We start from the raw sequence: 21,436 nt of genomic DNA on the forward strand, positions 1-21,436 counted from the left end.
AGACAGGCAGAGGGAGAGGAAGGGAAGCAGGCTCCCTGCTGAGCAGAGAGCCCAAAGCAGGACTTGATCCCAGGATCTTGGGATCATGACCTGAGCGGAAGGCAGAGGCTTTAACCCACTGAGCCACCCAGGGGCCCCATATACATTATTTTTGACACGAGTGTCTTCCTGTACATATGGTTCTACGTTTTTTCTCCCTACCTTGAACACTTCCCTATTGTACACACAGTTCTACTTACTTCTTTCTCATTGTGCATAGTATCCCATGGCATGGATGTACCCTAGAGAATAGAGAAAAAACAGTTTTTCTCTATTACAAACAATGCTGCCATTCACAACTTTTCCAAAAACTCCGCAGATTCTCTTCCTACTGCAGAGTTGCAAAGTTTCTTCTGGAAGGACCCATGTCATGATAGCCACGAAAGCACTAGCCAACTGCCAGTCCAACAGTAGCCGCTTACACTCGGGCAACACTTGTTATTACTTTTCCCCCCCTCAATGGATTTTATTTTCTTCTGAGAAAAGCAGCTGCCCCAGGTCCTGGCTAGGGGTCTAAACAGACCCCAATCGAGGAACCTCGAGTCCCAGAAAAACGAGCCTATGTCTTTAAGAAGCATTCTTCCTCTGGGAGTTGTAGTTTTGCTGGGCTATGGAGCCCCCGTCTCATCTCACCTCCCTTCTCGATCTGAACTCACATTGTCCTTTAGGGAAGTGCTGCCCTCGCCAAATCTGTGCACCCGTGCTATACAGAGCTCCGAGTTAGTTTTTTGGGGAGGACAAGCCAGGACAGGCGGACAGGCGAAACTACATTTCCTAGGGTGCACCGCGAGGACGGGGGGGGGGGGGGGGGGGGGAGGGGGAGGGGGAGGGGCAAGCGACCCGCGTTAAAGAGCCCGCGGCGCCGAAAGCCCAGCGGAGGCAGGTATGTAGGTCTGTGGGGGGTCGCCGCTTAGCGCGCCCGGTCTCCAGCCACTGTTTATTGGCCCACGCTCTCGGCCGGCAGGACCGAGCTTGGCCAGTAGCCTCCAGGTTCCCGATAAAAAAGAGTGTCGGAGAACTCTGCCAGCGCCCCTGGGCGTCCGTGGCTGTAGGGAACGTCTGCTACCCGTTGGTCTGGGTCTTTTCAGTGGGAGCCCTGGGACCTGGCCGGTGCGGGGCACTTGGGGACGTCTGGGGCAGGGAGGGATACGGACCCCAGAGGCCCTTCACCCCTGAGGCAGGTGGAGCGCTGGATGCCGGCGCTGCTGACTGCTTTGAGGCTGTGTTCCTGCCTTAGTTTACCCCATCTGGGCTCATCATTATGCACAAATCTCGATTACAGGACGTTTGTATAATTTACAAAGTGATTTTACTCCCAGTCAACTTTAGTTTGCCGTTTTATTTTCCAGAAAGCAAGACACATCCCTTCATGAGCCTGTTTTTGTTTTGTTTTGTTTTGACCTTTCAAGCTCAGAAATGCAAAATCCCTGCCCCACCACTCTTCCAACAAGCATATATGAAGAGGTTTTATTATTTTATTCTGTCCCTGGCTCCCCTTCGCTATCCAATTTTGGGAAGGGGAAAATTGGCTGAGTACATTAAACTTGGCCTCGGTAGATGAAGTGTTATTGAAAGTGGACAGAATATTGGAATAGAGCTCTGTATTCTTTTCTAATTTTTCTGTAAATGTCAGGTATGATGGGATACACCGCAGGAGAGGTGTCTTACTCCTACAGGGTGCTGAAGAGCATGAACCTTGGCGTTGCACACACCTGGCCTGCCTGTACCGCTGTGTATGACTGAGCAAACTCTTTTCATCTCTTTCAGCTAGTTTCCTTATCTGTATTGTGTGTGATAAGATCCAGTTCATAGGTCTATTGAGTGAGTCATGTGAGCTGATTATGCAATGCCGGTGGTGTTGCCAAAAAAGCACTCGCTGAACTTTAGCCACTAGTATCATTCCACCTTTTGTGTTATCATAAAATACCTTTGGGTATTCTGGTAAAGCCTGCTGCTTCACCCAGCTTGATATCCCTAGACCTTCCCTGATTTTTTAATCTTTGGGACACCTTTGACCTGGAGAATATTTCAGAGCTAGTGTTCACTCTCACCGGCTTCAGGGTCAAGTTAAACTCTCCTGTTTCCTTTCCCTGCGGGAGAGGACTACCACTCATTGAGCACCCCCTTTACCCCCATGCCACATTGTTTCCATTTTTTTTTTTAAAGATTTTATCTATTTATTTGACAGATAGAGATCACAAATAGGGAGAGAGGCAGGCAGAGAGAGAGAGAGAGAGAGGAGGAAGCAGGCTCCCTGCCAAGCAGAGAGCCCGATGCGGGGCTCGATCCCAGGACCCTGGGATCATGACCTGAGCGAAAGGCAGAGGCTTTAACCCACTGAGCCACCCAGGCGCCCCCATTGTTTCCATTTTATTTAATACTGGCATCAGTCCTAGGAGGTTGGTATCTTTGGCTTGCAGAAATGGGCTAACCTGTTCAAAATCACACAGGAGGAGGCAGGGATGGGGACAGAGCTCCCAGGGCTGATTTTCAGCTTGGGACTGCTCTTCTGACCTAAGGCTCTAGTGGGGTGTAGTGCAGATAGGCCTGCCCTCCTCCCCTCTGGCCATGATCTGTCACCTGTCCATGTCTCCCAGTCATTATGCTGAGACCAAGGCTAGGCTCAGATTTTCTGCGTCCTTGGACCCTCCTTGGGACATTTCTTCCTTGCTCCCTTTCAGCACCTTTGCTTGGGACCAAATGTCATTATCACTGTCCCCTGAATTAGAATTAGAGTGACCCAGGTCCCAGTCCTGGCTGCAGCATCCATTAGCTTCTTTAAAGTGGAGATAATAATACTTATCCTGCAGGGGTGTTGTGAGGATAAAAAACCAAAATGTCTTAACTGCGGGTCCGTTAACTCAGTCCCAGCGGCTGTTATCATTAACATTGACCTCATTTCATTATCACCTTGTATTTGTTTAGACTTTGTCACAATGGCTAATACACTCTGAGCACTTTCCATATATTTACACCTTTCATTCTTTCCTTGTTCCCACAAAGTAAGTTCAGTGTAGTGGTTAAAAGAATGGACTCTGGAGAAAGTGTCTGGTTCATTTTGGCTGTGCTACTTGCTCGCTGTGAAACCTTGGGCAAATTACTTAATCTCTCTGTGCCTCAAGTTTCTTAATCTTTGAGGATAAAGATAGTACTTCCCTGACATGAAGTTAGAGGTTCTTTTTTTTTTTTTTTTTTTAAGTTAGAGGTTCTTACAAGTGATTTTTTTTTTCCTTTGAAGGTGCCAAGAGAGGGATGATATTATACTCCCCATTTTGGTTCAGGTCCTTGGAGAAGCAGAAACAAAGATGTGACTAGACTTGCAAGAGATTTATTGGGGAAGGGGGAAGAAGGGGAGCGAGCTCGAGGAGACATGGAGAGCTGTCAGGCTGCTGCCTGTGAAGGAGTACCAGAAGAAGGAAAGGAAGGAAGGAAGGAAGGAAGGAGGATAGGAAGGATATTTGACATGCTTGCAGTTCTGAGACAGTTCTGTTGGGTTGATGGGAACTCCAGGAGCCCAGGTTGCCTTTCAGAGGACCCCCATTTGCAGGAATTGGTCTGTGTTCATGTCCTTGCTGCACAGAGTCATTGATGGGTTGGGAAGAGTTGGTGGAAGCGTGGCTTCCATGTGAACAAGCTGGGGGTACTTGTCAGTTATACTCTCTGCTGCAGGAGGCCCGAGGCTGTTAGGGTGCCGGAGATCACACGGTAAGTTTGTGGCCAAGCTGGAGTCCCACGAGGCTCCTTTACTGGAAAGGCCAGATGGACATCCTGGGGAATGCCTTTTTCCTCAGGTGGCTGGCCAAGATCTCTAGCTCGGACTTCCCCTCTGGATTTCCCTCCTGGGCTTAGCGGGGAACAGAGCAATTTCTCTTAGTGGTGGAGGCTCTCCCTGAAAGCTGGTGGGAGTGTGGGTGTTGCCAAGTGGTGGTGTCTGTCAGCCCTAACCATAGGCTTGATGGCTGCAGAGTCTGGTGTGAGAGATGCTGTTGCTGTTGGCTCTTAGTGGAGAGTGGGCTGACTCCTGGACACACACTCTGGGCCCCTCATCATCCCTCCCCATGCTCAGCTTTGGAAGTCAGAGGGAAGAGGTGGGGGGGGTGCTTTGTGGGACAGCACTCAGACCTCTGCCAGAGGTGGATGCCAGGGGACTTTTGAGGACTGTTTACACGTGGTCTTGGGGACTCAAGAGTCAGATTCATTTCCCATCTGGTAGGAGAGGAATGTTGAGGTGGGTAGGAGAGGGCGAAGCCATAGCTTTGGCCCACTTACCCCTCACTTGCTCAGAGTGCCCTAGAGGAAGATGGCTGCCAAGTGCCTTGTAGCCCCCTTCTGGCTTGGAGCTTCTGGAAGGGAAGGTCCCCTCTAAGGTCCCTTTAGTGGGTGCTGTTGGCACCCTGCCTTATCCTTTTGAGCAGGTTGGTGCATCCCTCCCACAGCTGCTCCCTTCTCCAGGAAATTGTCCTTGGCTTCAGGAGCCTGAGAGGTTAGAACCTTCCTCCCCTCCCCTCCCCTCCCCCTAGCTCACAGCCAATAGCTGAATGATGAGTGAGATTGAATAAAACCCTTTGCTTTCAGATGGGGACTCACTGTCAACCCTACCTTGCTCTCCTTACTCCCTCTCCTGAGGACATCACACGCGACCAGATTGAGAAAGTCAGATACACTCAACCATAACCCAGCCATCCCATACTGGGGTGTACACTGGCAGAGATGAGGTCTTACGTTCACACTCAGTCCGCGCACGAATGTTTGTAGCAGCTCCTGTCCATGATTCTCCAAACCTGGAAACAGCTCAGGTGTCTTTCAATGGGTGGATGGAGACCACGGATGCCAGTCCGTGCAGTTGACGAATAGAGAGAACTACTGATATGCACAGTCAACTCAGATAAATCTCAAAGGCATTATATTGAGGGGCGCCTGGGTGGCTTAGTGGGTTAAAGCCTCTGCATTTGGCTCAGGTCATGATCTCAGGGTCCTGGGATCGAGCCCCGCATTGGGCTCTCTGCTCAGCAGGGAGCCTGCTTCCCCATCTCTCTCTCTGCCTGCCTCTCTGCCTACTTGTGATCTCTGTCTGTCAAATAAATAAATAAAATCTTAAAAAAAAAAAAGACATTTATGTTGAGTGAAAGAAGCCAACCTCAAAAGATATAGCCGAACCATAGCTACAGAGAACAGTGTGGTTGTCAGGGGTGAAGGATGAAGGGGGGTGTGCCCAAAGGGATGGCATGCAGGATTTTTTTTTTGTCTTTTGAGTTTTTTTTTAGAGAGGGGGGAAGAAGAGCAGAGCAAGAAGGAGAAAGAGAATCTTAAGCAGGGGCTTGACCTCACAACCCTGAGATTGTGACCTGAGCCGAAATCAAGAGTCCAACACTTAACTGACCGAGCAGCCATCCAGGCGGCCCCATACGTGTGTTAAAATTAATAGAACTGTGTACCAGCAGGAATCAATTTTAGGGTAAGATAATTTTTTTTTTCAAAAGTTCACACACACCTTCGTCTCTGTCTCAGGGAGCCCTGAACTTTGGCCAGAATGGAGCAGCCCAAGGGGGTCGATTGGACAGTCATCATCCTGACATGCCAGTACCAGGAGAGTGTCCACGTCTTCCAGACAGGTAGGGGACCCTCCCTCCCACTTTGCCTCTGATGTAGATTCCTCATCACACCCTCACAGCCTCACGAGCTGGGAGGACCTGGGTTAAAGCCCAGATTCTGCTGCTTTCTAGCCATGTGACCTCAAGATCCATCAAGTCATTTTCATTGAGACTCAGTTTTTTGTGTCCATTAAATGGGACTGGTTGTACTTACTCATAGAGTTGGGTGAAGATCTAACGAGTGGCTCCATGGAAAGCCACTAAGTGTTTGCTTTGGCAGCACGTATGTTGAAATTGGAACCACACACAGGTTAGCAGTGGCTTCTCTGCAGGGCTGGCATGCAAATTTGTGCCACATTCCATTTTTCTTTTTCAAATACTGAATCATGACGTTGTACAGACGAAATGCACAGAATGTTATATGTCCATTATACCTCAGTGGAAAATGAGCTCTCCTGAGTTAATGAAGAGAAAATAGTGACTCTCAGGAGATTGGCTTTTGCTAGTCTGGACCGGGGTGGGGAGACTGGCAGCTGGTCCCAGCTTGCGTTCTGACCCCAGAGCTGGAGGTACGCCAGAAGCGGGAGCAGATCCCGCCTGGGACGCTGTTACTGGCCGTGGAGGACCCTGAGATGCGTGTGGGGAGCGGAGGGGCCACCCTCAATGCCCTGCTGGTGGCTGCCGAACACCTGAGTGCCCGGGCAGGCTTCACGGTGAGTGCTCACGGCGCGCCCTCCTCCCGCATGCACTCTGGTCGGAACAGGGATGGGGTCTCATGACAGATGGTCTCCAAGGTCACCAGCTCTCTGGGCTCCATCATCTGGCCAGTTCAGCATCTGGTACCCATTTTCATACCAATAAATTGGGCAGACTTACCAGGTGGGGGGCAGGGGGAAGGCAGGGCCAGACCTTCTAGTGGTTCTAGAACAGTGGAGCCAGGATCTCAGAATTAGCCTTTCCAGCTTCTCTTGAAAACCGCCATCTTGCTCTCCTGGCCTCTCTTTCCCCTGTGACAACTGTTTGCCGGAACTGGGATAGAGCTACCCACTTTGTGCAGGGCACAGGGGTCAGTGTTCCCACTGGGGCCATGTCCCCACCCCCACCCCCCCACACACAGTCCCTTCACTCAGCCACCTTGCCCTCATGGCTCCCTGGTGTAGGGAGTGAGGCTGGTCACGGGGACGGAGGTGGCCATGTCAGGGGAGGCCACCACTGTTTGGTTGCCATGGAGGTGACTTACCGTGAGTAACCCCGCTAACCCCGCATTCTTGCATATAGCTTCCCCCAGGTGGAGGGCCTCTAGCCTCCCTCCTCCAGAAGGGGCTAGGGCCACCCCTTGCCTGCCTGTGGCCATTGGTCCTGACCTTGTCTTTTCTTCCTTTGGTACCTGAGTGAATTTGTGTTGGGGTCTTTCCCTGGACAAGAGGACAGCATCCTTGGGTACCGTCCGCCGAGGCTTCTGCAATGGGGCTCTTGCACTTTTGACAGGTGGTCACATCTGATGTCCTGCAGTCGGCCCGGATCCTCATCCTGCACATGGTTAGTAGGGGGCCGCATGTTTCTCCGGGGGCCATGCTGAAGCCTGGAACCATTGGTCCCTGGGTTAGATAGTTGTTTTTTTTTTTGTTTTGTTTTGTTTTTTAATATTTTTGTTTATTTGACAGCGAGAAATCACAACTAGGCAGAGAGGCAGGCAGAGAGAGAGGAGGAAGCAGGCTCCCGGCGGAGCAGAGAGCCCGATGAGGGGCTCGATCCCAGGACCCTGGGATCATGACCCGAGCTGAAGGCAGAGGCTTTAACCCACTGAGCCACTCAGGCGCCCCTAGATAGTTGTTTTATCTTTGTGTTTATGCAAGGTGCTCCTTGGGCAAATCCAGAAGAATCAGAGTCAGAATTGATCCAAGTGTCCAGAAATAGGGAACAGGCTGAATATAAGCTGCACTTACATTGTTGTGATTTATTATGATTTAGAAGTCCAGCCAACTCTATGCATTGGCCTGGACAGAGACTGAAGTGGTCTGTGACCTTGGATGAGTCACTTGACCCTTTCTTTCTAGGCCTTAGTTTCCTCATGTGTAAAAAAAGGGTGACACCAGTTTCTACTTCACATGGAAGAGCTGAGATGATCCACGTAAATGCTAAAAACAGGGCCTGGCCTGGATCGCTGTGAGCATTCAGGGAATGTGTTTTCATTGTTTATTGGGAAGAGCCAGCCACATAAGTTTATATAGAATGACCTCAGCTTTTTTTTTTTTAAGATTTTATTTATTAATTTGACAGAGAGAGAGAGCGCACGCACACAAGCAGGGGAAGTGACAGACAGAGAGAGAGGGGGAAGCAGGCTCCCCGCAGAGCAGGGAGCCCTATGCAGGGCTTGATCCCAGAACCCTGAGATCATGACCTGAGCCAAAATCAAGAGTCAGTCACTTAACCAACTGAGCTAGCCAGGCGCCCCTTGTTTAGATTTTTAAAAAAGTAATCTCTTCACCTGACGGGGTGCTCTAACTTACAACCCCGAGATCAAGAGTTGCACACTACCAACTGAGCCAGTCAAGTGCCCTTTTATTTTATTTTTTATTTTTTTATATTTTAAAGATTTTATTTTATTTATTTGACAGACAGAGATCACAAGTAGGCAGAGAGGCAGGCAGATGGAGAGAGGTGGAAGCAGGCTCCCTGTTGAACAGAGAGCCCGATGCGATGCGGGGCTCCATCCCAGGACCCTGGGATCATGACCCAAGCCGAAGGCAGAGATTTAACCCACTGAGCCACCCAGGTGCCCCTCAAGTGCCCTTTTAATTGGAATTTTGATTAAGATGAATACAGATCCCCGTGCAGGAAATAATACAAAGAGAAGCCTTTGCCAACTTTGCCCAGATTTTTCCAGTGGTAATATTTTCGAGATCTGTAATGTAACCACAGCTAGGATATTGACATTGATGTAATTCCCAGTCTTTTCCCCTGGTTTTACTTGTAGTTTGTGCGTGTGTGTGTGTGTGTGTGTGTGTGTGTGTGTGTGTTAAGTTCTGTTGTCTCCACCTGCTCATTATCTCATTAAAAAATTAAAAATCTGAAAGGATACAACTCAAAATGAGGACAATGGCTATTATCCCTGAGGAATTGTTTTATTTTTGCAGATCTGCACTTTCTAATTTTTCACCATAATCATGTAATTGAAAACGTTATATGAAAAGACTCTGGGGCGCCTGAGTGGCTCAGTGGGTTAAGCCTGTGCCTTTGGCTCAGGTCATGATCTTGGGGTCCTGGGATCGAGCCCCACATTGGGCTCTCTGCTCAGCGGGGAGCCTGTTCCCCCCACCCCCGCTCCCGCCGCCGCCTCCACCTGCCTCTCTGCCTACTTGTGATCTCTGTCTGTCAAATAAATAAATAAAATCTTTTTTTAAAAAAAGTTCTGAGGGGTGCCTGGGTGGCTCAGTGGATTAAAGCCTTTGCCTTCAGCTCAGGTCATGATCCCAGGGTCCTGGGATGGAGCCCCGCATTGGGCTCTCTGCTCAGTGGGAAGCCTGCTTCCCTTCCTCTCTCTGCCTGCCTCTCTGCCTACTTGTGATCTCTGTCAAATAAATAATAAAATCTTAAAAAATAAATAAATAAAAATAAAAAAATTTTAAAGTTCTGAAAAAAAAAAGAAAGAAAGAAAGAAAGAAAAGACTCTGATGAGGCCCTAGTGGCTCAGTCAGTTAAGCATCTGCCTTCTGCTCAGGTCATGGATCCCAGGGTCCTGGGATCGAGCCCCACTTCAGGCTCTCTGCTCAGAGGGGAGTCTGCTTCTTCTTCTCCCTGCCTCTCCTTGGGCTCTTTCTCTCTCAAATAAATTAAAACAACAACAACAACTGAGGAAACACATTTCACATTAAGATTTTAAGTAATCTCGGGGCGCCTGGGTGGCTCAGTGGGTTAAAGCCTCTGTCTTCGGCTCAGGTCATGGTCCCGGGGTCCTGGGATCGAGCCCCACGTGGGGCTCTCTGCTCAGCGGGGAGCCTGCTTCCCTTCCTCTCTCTCTGCCTGCCTCTCTGCCTACTTGTGATCTCTGTCTGTCAAATAAATAAATAAAATCTTAAAAAAAAGAGAAAAAAAAAAAAAAAGAAAAGATTTTAAGTAATCTCTGTATCCAGTGTGGGGCTTGAACTCACGATCCTGAGATCAAGACTTGCATGCTCCACAGACTAAGCCAGCCAGGGGCCGGAGAAAATGTATGTTGTAAAAAGTCTTCTGGGGCGCCTGGGTGGCTCAGTGGGTTAAAGCCTCTGCCTTCGGCTCGGGTCATGATCCCAGGGTCCTGGGATCGAGCCCCACATCGGGCTCTCTGCTCCGCAGGGAGCCTGCTTCCTCCTCTCTCTCTCTCTCTGCCTGCTTCTCTGCCTACTTGTGATCTCTGTCTGTCACATAAATAAATAAAAAATATTAAAAAAAAAAAAAAAAAAGTCTTCTAGCTTAATGGCTTCCTGCCTGGCACAGCTGATAGGGTGTCCCCAGGCTCTCTGCCCTGAGATTGCTTTCTCTTGTGGCTGCTCCCTCCCTAGGGCCGAGATTTCCCTTTTGAGGACTGTGGCCGGGCCTTCACCTGCCTTCCTGTGGAGAACCCCGAGGCGCCCGTGGAGGCCGTGGTCTGCAACCTGGACTGCTTGCTGGACATCATGAGCCATCGGGTGAGGCTGGCGGTGATCATGGGGCCTCACCCCAGAGAGAGCCACGGCTCTCCCACGGCACCCTCGGCTATGCCGTCTGTGCTGGTGCAGACAGGAGACGCCAGGAGGAACGGCTCTGGGGGTGCCCAGAACTAGAGCTTCAGGAAGTTAGTCTGGGCCATGCCGGTGGAGAGGTGTCCCCCTCAGAGTAGAGGGAAGGACCGGCCTCGGCACCACTGGTCGGGGGAGGCCCCAGCAGCCAGAGTCCTCCTGGACAGGCCACCACTGGGTTGTGTGGGAGCAGAGAGCTGGGCCAGGCCACCGGCTCCATGCTCTTTCTCCTCCACAGCTGGGCCCAGGCTCCCCGCCAGGTGTGTGGATTTGCAGCACCGACATGCTGCTGTCCGTTCCTCCGAACCCAGGTGAGCCTGAGAAGGCTTGGGACTGCCTACCCTAGCCACAGCCAGCCACCTTTCTTCACGTGGTCTCTGGGCTTCCCTTCCCCCTCTGGTTAGAGAATGGAGACACCCGCCCCCCCTTCGGCTCTGCAGGGCTCTGTGGAAGAGTTTTGGGAGGGCAGGTGTTGTCATTCTCCCAGAGGAATGTCCATTGTCTTCAGAGACCATGTTCCCTAGAGAGGTGTCTGGATGCCCCTGCCCAGAGCTCTTGCCTCCTCCTGGCTGGGGTCCCTGTGTCTTGGGTTGGGGACCCCAGGGACCTGCCTGACTGCCTCACTCACAGGGATCTGCTGGGACAACTTCCGGGGAGCCAGAGTGATTGCCCTTCCAGGGAGCATGGCCTATGCCCGGAACCATGGTGTTTTCCTCACTGACGCCCAGGTAGTGCCCCTGCGACAGCGGTGTGGGCCACTGAACCATCTGGGTTGGCCTCCTGGCCCTGTGCTCAGGGAAGCCGCTCATCCTGGGCTTTCTGGCATGGTGTGGACCAGAAGCAGTTCCCCTGAAAACAGCTCCTGTGCTCACTTAGTTGGCTCCTGCAGGGTGATGCGCTCGCACTCAGGCGGTGAAGACTTTCAGAGCCTGCCCTCTACTGTCGGGGGGTGGGAGTTTCGGCGCTCGTGTCCCCCCCCCCCCCCCCATGGGACCTGGTTTTCGCTTGGAGAACACCTTGCGGTCCCCTCCCGGCTGGTCCTCCCTTGCTGTTTGCCCTAACTCTGTTCTCTTCCCCACCCCTCGCAGGGCTTCGTTTTGGACATTTACTACCAAGGCACCGAGGCAGAGATACAACGGTGTGCCAGGCCGGATGGGCGGGTGCCACTGGTAGGGCTGCTAGACCCACGCTGGGGGCTTTGGAGGCATTCTGGGATGAAGCAGGGAGTGTTTGCCTTCCCTCTCAGGGCAGAGCTCCACTCCTTCCAGAGGATTCTGGGGCAGGCCAGAACCAGAAGCTGAGTAAGGTCTAGAACTAGCGTTCAGGGGTGCAGGTAGAGCTAGAATCTGAGGAAGGTGTGGCCTTGGAATTCAGGGTCTGGTCCCGAACCAGAATGTGGGTAATTTTGGGACGCATTTGGGAGGAAGTCTAGAATCTGACTTGGGGGATGCTTTTAGAATGAAAGACAAGGATAGGACTGTTGGGTAAGTGTTTGGGACTGGACCTTGAGGAAGATAGGGAACTATTTCTCATTTTCTTTCTCTAGTTCAGGAAGGCCTGAAAATTGAGGGGGGTGTCAGAACGTGCCTGTCGAGGGGTCCCTGAGTGGGAGCCACTCCCAGTAAGCCTGGAGCCTGGGTGCTGGAGTGGCCCAGACAAAGGACCCTGCCCGGTGTGGCAGCCAACCTTGCCTGGCCCGTCTGCATGGGCCTTCCCATACCCTTCCCAACTCTGGCCCAAGCCTGGCCCCAGCGTACCCCCCTCCCCACCTGACCCTGACCTCTTCAGGTCTCCGGAGTCGCCTTCTTCTCTGTGGAGACGGCTGAGCACCTCCTGGCCACCCATGTGAGCCCACCCTTGGATGCCTGCACGTACATGGGCTTGGACTCTGGAGCCCGGCCTGTCCAGGTGACCAGGGGTGTGGGCTGGGGTCCCCAGCCCTTGGATAGACACCCTGACACTGACTGCCTCGTTGCATGGCCTTGGGCCAGTCCTTTTCTCTCTCTGGGTCAGTGTCTCTGGGAATGGGACTCCTCAGCTCAGCCCAGGAACCTTCCCAATAGCTGTGCTTCCTACCCCTGCCCCAGCTGTCTCTCTTTTTCGACATCCTGCTCTGCATGGCCCGAAACGTGAACAGGGAGGACTTCCTGGCGGGGCAGCCCCCGGAGATGGGGCAAGGTGACTCGGACGGCGCAGGTTATCTGCAGGCTGCCCGGGCTGAGCTGTGGAGGGAGCTTCGTGATCAGCCCCTCACTATGGGTGAGTACTGCCGCTTGGCTCTCTGGGGCGTGGAGACCACAGGAGTGAGGGCCCCTCAATGGACCCCAGGCTCCCAGACCAGACAGGCCTAGTGCCTGCCGGACAATGACCCTCTCCCAGTCCAGAACCCATAACTCTCTTCCCTTCTCCTTTGTCTCGTTCCCGGGCTCCAGTCGCAGTCTTTTTGCTCCTAGCTGGATGACCTGGACAGGTGCTGAGCCTCTCTGGATTCCCACTTCCCCAGGGGCACAGTGGGCTCATTGGCCTGCCTGCCTTCCCGGGGCCTGATGATGTGTGTTCTGGTGGGAGGCCTGGCCTGACATCTGCCACAGCAGGCACGAGGTTGGGGTCAGTCCTTGTATCTTTACAGCTTACGTCCCTGACGGCAGCTACAGCTACCTGAGCAACTCGGCCAGTGCGTTCCTGTGCAGCCTCACGTTCCCAGGGGCTCCCAGGGCCTGGGTAGTGCACTCCCAGGTGGAGGTAAGGCCTGCCTGGGGCAGGGGGTGGCCGAAGTGCCTGCCGGGGTACCTGTGGATGGGTGGGGCGGGGGCTTCAGGAAAGGGAAGGGATAGCCCGTGCTTGGAACAGACCACCTACGAGTGTAGGCGTGATTATTCTCATCGTTCCCATGAGGCACCGGAGGCTCAGAGAGGTTAAGTATCTCGCTTAAAGCCACAGAGCCCACGAGCGGCCAGGTCTGCCTGACTGAGAAACTGGAGATAACTCACTCCACGCTTTCTGTGGGGTCTGCTTGGGAAGACAGGCACATTTGAGGCGACAGGCCAGGGTCAGTGCCATGGGCTGAGGAAGCAGGTAGAGAGAGCTCACAGGTGGCCCTCAGGGTGGCAGGGGTGGGGGTGGCTGGACAGGATTCCCGGGAGAGCCGTCATGGGGGACCTCTGTCACGGAGGGCAGACTTGGTCTGGGGGAGAAGTGTGCCACTAGGGGCCAGTGTGGACAAGGGGTGAGGGGAGCTGGCCTGAGGTTGGGGCCAGGGTAGAGGGATCTGGCTGGCCATCAGGCTTGGGGAGAGCAGCAGGAATTCTGGCCAGGGCCTTGGATGCTCAAGGGGATTGGGCAGTCCTGGGCTTGGGGCTCTCATGACCTCCTCCCTGGCTTCACAGGAGCCGGAGCTCCTGGGCGGCGGCAGCTCTGTGGTCAGCTGCCTGCTGGAGGGCCCCGTCCAGCTGGGTGCTGGGAGTGTCTTGCAACACTGCCACCTTCAGGTGAGGCCAGGGAGCAGGGCAGAGGGAGGGCAGGGCTCCAGGGGCCCGGGGCCAGAGTGGACTGGTGTGGGTACCAAGGGCTGTGCTGGGATGCCTGCCTTCTCTTTTCCAGGGCCCCGTTCACATCGGCACTGGCTGCCTTGTGAGTGGCCTGGACACAGCGCAGTGCGAGGCCCTGCGTGGCGTGGAGCTGCACGATCTCGTCCTGCAGGGACACCATGTGCGGCTGCATGGTGCCCCAGGCCGTGTATTCACCCTCGTTGGCCGTCTAGACAGCTGGGAGGTAGGTGTCCTCCCCACATCCCTCATGGCCCGCCGTAAGGCTTTGGGGAGCTCCTAGGGGTGAGGAGGGTGCGGCCGGTAGTGTCAGCAGGCCTTTCCCTCCTCCCTCCTTGTCTGCTGTGTGGCGGGCTGGGTGGGGATTTTTATGCCCATGGGGTAGGCCAGATGCTGGGGTTCAGAGAGGGTGGTGGCCCACCTTGGACTGCAGAGCCAGTTATGGTCGATGATGGGCCTAGAAACAGGTTTCCACTCTGAGTTCCTAGAACCTGGGCAGGAGCACTGAGGCTCCGGAGCTTGGTGCAGTGTTTCAGAACTTGCTTGTGTGTGTGCCCGTCCGTCTCTCTTCCTGTCCCTTCTGGCCTTAGTGTCCCTCACCCCTTCCTGTCGCCCCCGATGCCCTGACTGTCTCCTCCTCTTCCCCCAGAGGCAGGGTACAGGAACGTATCTCAACATGTCCTGGAGTGAATTCTTCCAGAAGACAGGTGTTCGGTAAGGTGGGTGGCCCCGACGGGCCTCCCTGGGCCTCGGCAGCTGGGGGGGCTGCCTGTCTGGGGCTCATCCCTGCCCTTGCTCCTGCCCCACAGAGCTGCACCCACCCCTCCAACCATCCCTGGGGCCTGCGGTAATTTGGGGCAGCCTGATTTGCCCCAGCATCTTCCTGGGCAGCTCCAAATTCCTGGCTCTGCTCAGGCTTTGGGATTTTGTCCAGTCGTCTAGGAAAGGAGGCAAGGCATCTGGGCCTCCCTCTCTGAATTGTCTACTTGGGCTGCCTCCGGAGGAGTTTGTCCTGTCCCCATGAATGAGCCAGCTCCCGGCTGACAGACAGTCAGGGCTTGGTGACCAGGCAGGAGCCCTGGCTTCCCCCCCCCCCCCGCTAATGTGCCTTTTCCTCACATCAGGGACTGGGATCTGTGGGATCCAGACACTCCCCCTGCAGAGCGTTGCCTTCTTAGTGCCCGCCTCTTTCCTGTGCTCCACCCCTTGAGGGCCTTGGGGCCCCAGGACTTGCTGTGGATGCTGGACCCCCAGGAGGATGGGGGCAAGGCCCTACGGGCCTGGCGGGCCTGTTGGCGTCTGTCCTGGGAGCAGCTGCAGCCGTGCCTGGACCGGGCTGCCACACTGGCCTCCCGCCGGGACCTGTTCTTCTGCCAGGCCCTGCGTAAGGCGAGGCGTGTGCTGGAGGCCCGGCAGGACCTTAGCCTGCGCCCGCTGATCCGGGCCGCTGTCCGAGAGGGCTGTCCTGGGCCCCTGCTGGCCACGCTGGACCAGGGTGAGTGTACTGGAAGGCCTGTCCCACCGTCACCTGCCCTCTGGGTCATCAGTCTGAGGGTACTAGGGAGCCAGGAGACTTTAAAGCAGGGGAGAGATGCAGTAGAGTGTACTTATAACTTTGTGGGAAGTTTCATCCCTGTCCATGGGGAGTTTGGTGAGAGGCTGAGGCCTAGGACTGAGCCTCTGGGTCCTTGGAGCATTGGCAACCCCTTTGTGTTTTGCAGTAGGTTGGGATGTGGTTGGCTCCATCTGGAGGCCCAGGCACACTGGCTAGGGGCTCAGCCTTAGTCTCATGGGCAGACCTCATCTGGGATTGAGAGTAAACCCAGGTGGTCTGACCAGGAAGCCTGAGCTCCCAACCGCTGGGGACATCCCGGGTGAGGGGTGAAGAGGCACATCCGGAGTAGGGCTGATGAGAAGAACTTTCCCATGCAGCAAGGCGGGGAACGTTCATGGGCAAGGACACATCTTGGGCAAAAGCAAAGAGGTGTGAGGGACCTGGAGTGTTTGGGGATGGCTAAGTAGTCTTCTGGGGAGGCCCCTCTCCCACCACACTGACTCCTGGTTTCTCAGTTGCAGCTGGTGCGGGAGACCCTGGTGTGGCAGCCCGGGCTCTGGCCTGTGTGGCCGATGTCCTGGGCTGCATGGCGGAGGGTCGAGGAGGCTTACGGAGCGGGCCAGCTGCCAACCCTGGGTGGATGCGGCCCTTCTCGTACCTGGAGTGTGGAGACCTGGCGGGAGGTGTGCAGGCGCTGGCCCAGGAGCGGGACAAGTGGCTGACCAGGTGGGTGCTAATGACATCAAGACCTTTGGAGAGGTCCTTGGCCATCCTTGGAGGTGGAGACCCACAGGGAGGTGGGGTTACCCAGAGCAGTCGGGTCCCCAAGCCCAGGCAGTCCATTCCCAACTTGGGGCTGCATGCCAGCCTATCTCCCTGCCCTCTTGGCAGGCCGGCCTTGCTGGTGCGAGCTGCCCGCCACTATGAGGGAGCCGGGCAGATTCTCCTCCGCCAGGCTGTGATGTCAGCCCAGCACTTTGTCTCCACGGAGCCGGTAGAGCAGCCAGCACCCGGGCAGTGGGTGGTGGCCGAGTGCCCGGCTCGTGTGGATTTCTCTGGTGAGCCCCAGGGGCGTGGGGGGGAGGGTAGCCACCCCAGAGCTGGGCTCGCAGCCCTTGTGACCCACTTGGTCTTGTCTAATTGCTGAAGGTGGCTGGAGTGACACGCCACCCCTTGCCTATGAGCTCGGTGGGGCAGTGCTGGGTTTGGCTGTGCGAGTGGATGGCCGCCGGCCCATCGGGGCCAGGGCACGCCGCATCCCGGAGCCCGAGCTGTGGCTGGCAGTGGGGTCTCGGCAGGACAGGATGGCCATGAAGATGGTATGCTGGAGCCTGGATGACCTGCAGGATTACTGCCAGCCCCATGCCCCAGGTCAGGGCACTTGTGACATCTACAGGCGGGGATGGCACTCACGGCCAGCTGAGGGGGGCGGGCAGAACCTTGGAGACCCTGCAGGCCACAGAGGTCTGGCCTGAGGGTGAGCCTGTCTGGTGGAGGAGCCCCGAAGTCATCAGGGGGCCTTTTATGGCTTAGAGATGGGGCCTACAATACTGCTGGGCTTTTGTCCCCTGGTGAGCCCCATGCTGGGCTGGGCAGTCGTGGAGGTGGCTTGGGGTATCTGCTTCTACCCTTGGAGACCAAATTCCTTGCTGGTCCCTTCGCAGGGGCTCTGCTGAAGGCAGCCTTCATCTGTGCGGGGATTGTGCATGTCGGCTCCAAGCTTTCGTTGAGAGAGCAGCTGCTGCAGACCTTCGGGGGAGGCTTCGAGCTGCACGCCTGGTCTGAGCTGCCCCATGGCTCTGGTCTTGGTGAGCGGGTCTTGTTTCCCTGCTGCCCACCGGTTGCATCCCCAACCCCCGGCCTCCCCTCTGATCCCCTCCCCGACCTCTGCCCAGTGGAGGGAGTGGATGGGGCAGGACGGGGCCAGGCAGGGCTGTTTCATGCCTGGTGTCTTCCTTGGCCCCCTGCAGGCACGAGCAGCATCCTGGCAGGCGCAGCCCTGGCTGCCTTGCAGAGGGCCGCGGGCCGGGTGGTGGGCACCGAGGCCCTGATCCATGCAGTGCTGCACCTGGAACAGGTGCTCACCACAGGTATGGGACTGCCCTGGGGCAGGAGGGAGGTCACGGGCATTTCTCCGAGGCCCTCCAGGGGCTCCCTGGACTTGCAGACAGCCATGTAACTGTACTACTTAAAGTGGCTACGGTGTCCTTCTTACTCCCCTGATCCTTTATGGTTGGTTTTCAACTTGAAATGTTTCAATCTCCAAGGGCCTGATGCTTCAGGAGCACCTGCTAAGTGACAGATTCGGTGCTGTAGCTTTCCTGTGTATTACTCGGTACCTGTTATACCCAGTGCTAGTGCCCATGATTCTGTCCCCACCAAGGGCTGTCCCTCAGGGTGGGGCTGGGCAAAGGTGGGTTTGGAATAGGGGACAGAACTTTAAGCTTGTCTTCTGGACACATGTGGCCCCCACTACCATATGGGGGGTGCGCAGAGGGCCCCATACATGGCTGTGGTCATAATGGAATGTTACTGGCACCTTCCTCCCCAACACTACCATGGCCCCTTGGAATCCGTGCACAAGGGAGAGCAGCTGAAGGTTTGTCTGACTCCAGATCCTGTGGCGCTCTGGTCACCTCCGGATGCAGGGCCTCACCTGCAGGACCCTGGGAAGGAAGCTGGATGCCTGACTATGGCATCTTCTCTGGCTACTTTGTAGCCCAGCCTCCTCCCTTCATTGCCATGATTCACACCCCAGAAAGGGTAGTCATTAGCAGGATGGGGGGAGGGGGCTTATCACTTTCCTTCTGAGGTGTACCCTTCAAATCCTTCATTTAGCCAACTGACAACGATTTGTTAAGTATCCACTCTGTGCTGGGGCTTGGGGATAAAATGAACAAGTGAGCAAAAACAGGGTTCTTGCCCTCAGAAATCCTATCACCTACTGAGACAGACCTTAATCAATAACCACTCAGACGAATGTATAATTACACACTGTGCTGAGTGCTCTGAAGGAGAGGGGTGCTGGTAAAGAGTTCTTGACATTGGGGGCCCGACGCCAACCGCCATGTCTTGGTTGTAATTCCAGATGCTTCCTGCCATTGCCATTTTGTATTTTAAATCCTTGCTTTAAATCCAGATATGAAAGGCCTATCTCAGAATTCTCTCAAATAGTGTCACTTTTATATAGCTGCAAGAGGAGGGGATCCATACCGTTCATTGCTAAAGCAAGATGTGAACAAGCTCTTTCAAGTTCAGTGATGCTGCTGAAAATGATGAGAGATGCTGAAAAGCTGGTTTCTAACAGCAGCACTCTTTATTAGAAAAGACAGGGTGCAGGGGCCTGTGAGGCTGCAGGGAAGGTCCTATGTCATCTCTCCTGGAGGGGACAAGTTTACCATTAGGGCTTACCCTCTGATGTGGTTTACCCAATTCCATTTACAGTTAGGTCTGCAACAGAACTCAGACCTTGTGAGTTCCAAGCTTGGCTCCAGAGTGAAACCCTTTCCCCTTGCTGGGCTTGTCCTTTTCCCAGGTCTGGGGGCAGAAGCTACACAGCTAACCTGGCCCAGCCTGAGTTGGGGGAAGCTGTCTTCCCACACTGGTCCCGCCCAGGGGGTAGGGCTGGGAGCCGGAGCTGGGAGACAGAAGTTGAGCCAGATAGGTTCAAAAAGTGACTAGGGATGCTGGGCTTGCAGGAGGTGGCTGGCAGGACCAAGTGGGTGGCCTAATGCCTGGCATCAAGGTGGGGCGCTCCCGGGCTCAGCTGCCACTGAAGGTGGAGGTGGAAGAGATCACTGTGCCTGAGGGCTTTGCCCAGCAGCTCAATGACCACCTGCTGCTGGTGTACACTGGCAAGACCCGGCTGGCACGGAATCTGCTGCAGGTGAGCCCTGGCCCCAGGAGGGAGGGAGACAGACAGCTCTGCTGGGCCCATATCCTTACTGCCTCCCTCCTGCCCCATCTGCAGGATGTGCTGAGGAACTGGTATGCCCGGCTGCCTGCCGTCGTGCAGAATGCCCACAGCCTGGTACAGCACACCGAGGAATGTGCTGAAGCCTTCCGCCAAGGTGAGGTCCTTCTTGTTGGGTCTCGGCACTGGGAGTGAGTTCCTTGTCGCCTGTGGATCTGAGGTCAGGAGCCTTTGCAGGCTTGGCTCAGACCCCATATATGAGGCCCCTGGAGACAGAAGTCTACTGTCTGTGGGGTCTCACACTTAGGTGGGAGCCCTATCTTAGGATAACTCTTGCATCACGAGGCAGGCCTCTAGCTCCACCGGCCAGGCAGCAGACTGGGAGGAGGCTCAGCCCCATTGTTGAGTTCCAGAGTCAGTGGATCAGGGTTCCATGTGTGTGGCCACAGTTGACTGAATACTGAATTGGGCCCCATGCCAGCCGCTCTATGTACCTTTAGTCCTCAAACAACCCTGTGTGGCGGGCTTCAGCACTCCTGTTTCCAGCCAGCACTGGACCTAGGTTTTTAACCATGACACTGGTTAAGTAGTGCCTCTTGGCACCTCATTCGGTCTACAAATGGGTGTTGAAGGAATATCCTGGCTCAGGCAGGCCACTCCTCTCTGTCCCCTCTCCAGGGAACCTGCCTCTGCTGGGCCAGTGCCTGACCTCATACTGGGAACAGAAGAAGCTCATGGCTCCAGGTTGTGAGCCCCTGGCTGTGCGGCGTATGATGGATGTCCTGGCCCCCCACGTATATGGCCAGAGCCTGGCAGGGGCAGGTGGTGGGGGTTTTCTCTATCTGTTGACCAAGGAGCCGCGGCAAAAGGAGGCTCTGGAGGCTGTCCTGGCCAAGACTGAGGTACCTGTGTTGGGGGTGTGGTTATTGGTGGGGGACAGGAGCCCTCACTGTGGCCCACCACTAAGCAGGGGCTACAGCTGCAAATCCCCTAACACCTAGCAGCATGAAGTTTGTGGCCTGAGACCTGCTCAGAGCCTCCTATCTTCTGAATACCTCCTGTCCTTTGCTCCCAGGGCCTCGGGAACTACAGCGTCCACCTGGTACAAGTGGACACTCAGGGCCTGAGCCTGCAGCTACTGGGGGGTGAGACCTCAACCTGATGCTCCTTCCCAGAAGGCTTGTCTCTCTGTGAGAGGAGAAAACCTGGAGCTACAATGGCCCTGCCCTTCCTTCCCCCATGGGAGTGTCAGCCTTCTACTCTCTACCCAGCCCTTTGCGAACCTGCTCCCAAAGGAAGCCAGCCGCCGGGAGCTTGGGCCCAGCCCTTTCTGGAGCTTGGGAATGGATGGTGCCTGGGAATAGGACTGTGACCTTCTGGTTGACTGTGGCCTAGGCTTGGCCTCTGCTCCATCTAGACATAGGAAAGTCCTAAGCTCAGTGTCCCATGTGGCCTTTACAAAGGCCCACCTTGGGCCTTGGCCTCCTCATTCTCCATGAGAGCCTGGAAAAAGGATGACCAGCTTTAGCAGATGGCTGGGGTCCCTTGGTAAGGCCAACCCTGAAAAGGCTCTCTGTGGCATTTCCTGTGGCCTTCCTTAGAGGGCAGGCGTTTGCCTGAGAAGAGACTTCCTGTTCAACACTCATTCCTAGTCTGACTTGATGGAGGAGGCGGAACAGGGGTGTGGGTCCATACTCCTGTTTGTGGCCATGAGCCAATGCAGTCTTACAGCAAGTCACCACTAATAGAGGCCTTAACCATTAACACTACGGACGATGCCACATGTCCCAGTGCCTATGGGCAATTGATTCTCAGGATTGCAACCTTCTTGGAATAAATTTTCTCTGCCCTTCCAGGCTGTTTTCATGAAGCTCTTTTTTGTCCCTGCCAGGAGTAATTCCCACTTGCATTGGCACTGTGGGGAACTGCCCCTGAGATGATCCAGCTTCTGGTGCTAAGGGCCCAAGAGGGGCATGAGGATCCAGGATTAGAGGAGGCTGAGGTGCGTGCTTCCATGTGGGTCCTGACGGTGGCTG

At 54.9% G+C, this 21,436-nt stretch overlaps 1 protein-coding gene across 1 annotated transcript; it reads left to right on the top strand.

Moving 5' to 3' along the window:
• Positions 1 to 856: 856 nt before the first annotated feature.
• On the top strand, positions 857 to 21,253 carry FCSK (fucose kinase). The gene is made up of 24 exons (XM_045988636.1): positions 857 to 922; positions 5,548 to 5,651; positions 6,192 to 6,343; positions 7,119 to 7,169; positions 10,172 to 10,297; positions 10,626 to 10,698; positions 11,018 to 11,115; positions 11,476 to 11,556; positions 12,176 to 12,295; positions 12,475 to 12,646; positions 13,017 to 13,129; positions 13,774 to 13,875; positions 13,988 to 14,158; positions 14,582 to 14,646; positions 15,057 to 15,427; positions 16,003 to 16,213; positions 16,379 to 16,545; positions 16,637 to 16,858; positions 17,152 to 17,295; positions 17,458 to 17,577; positions 19,186 to 19,373; positions 19,458 to 19,557; positions 20,079 to 20,302; positions 20,476 to 21,253. The coding sequence occupies exons 2-24, from the start codon at positions 5,570 to 5,572 to the stop codon at positions 20,560 to 20,562; spliced, it is 3,240 nt and encodes a 1,079-aa protein (XP_045844592.1). The 5' UTR covers positions 857 to 922; positions 5,548 to 5,569; the 3' UTR covers positions 20,563 to 21,253.
• Positions 21,254 to 21,436: the final 183 nt, after the last annotated feature.

The sequence above is a fragment of the Meles meles genome, chromosome 19, assembly GCF_922984935.1.
Source record: "Meles meles chromosome 19, mMelMel3.1 paternal haplotype, whole genome shotgun sequence".
In the NCBI taxonomy this organism is placed as follows: domain Eukaryota; kingdom Metazoa; phylum Chordata; class Mammalia; order Carnivora; family Mustelidae; genus Meles; species Meles meles.

What these genes read in the sequence shown, in the direction of transcription:
- FCSK (XM_045988636.1), top strand. Translation starts at nt 5,570, where the DNA reads ATGGAGCAGCCCAAGGGGGTCGATTGGACAGTCATCATCCTGACATGC. An exon ending in TGTCCACGTCTTCCAGACAG is followed by an intron (nt 5,652 to 6,191) that starts GTAGGGGACCCT and finishes TTCTGACCCCAG; the next exon opens with AGCTGGAGGTACGCCAGAAG. An exon ending in CTGCCAGCCCCATGCCCCAG is followed by an intron (nt 16,859 to 17,151) that starts GTCAGGGCACTT and finishes GTCCCTTCGCAG; the next exon opens with GGGCTCTGCTGAAGGCAGCC.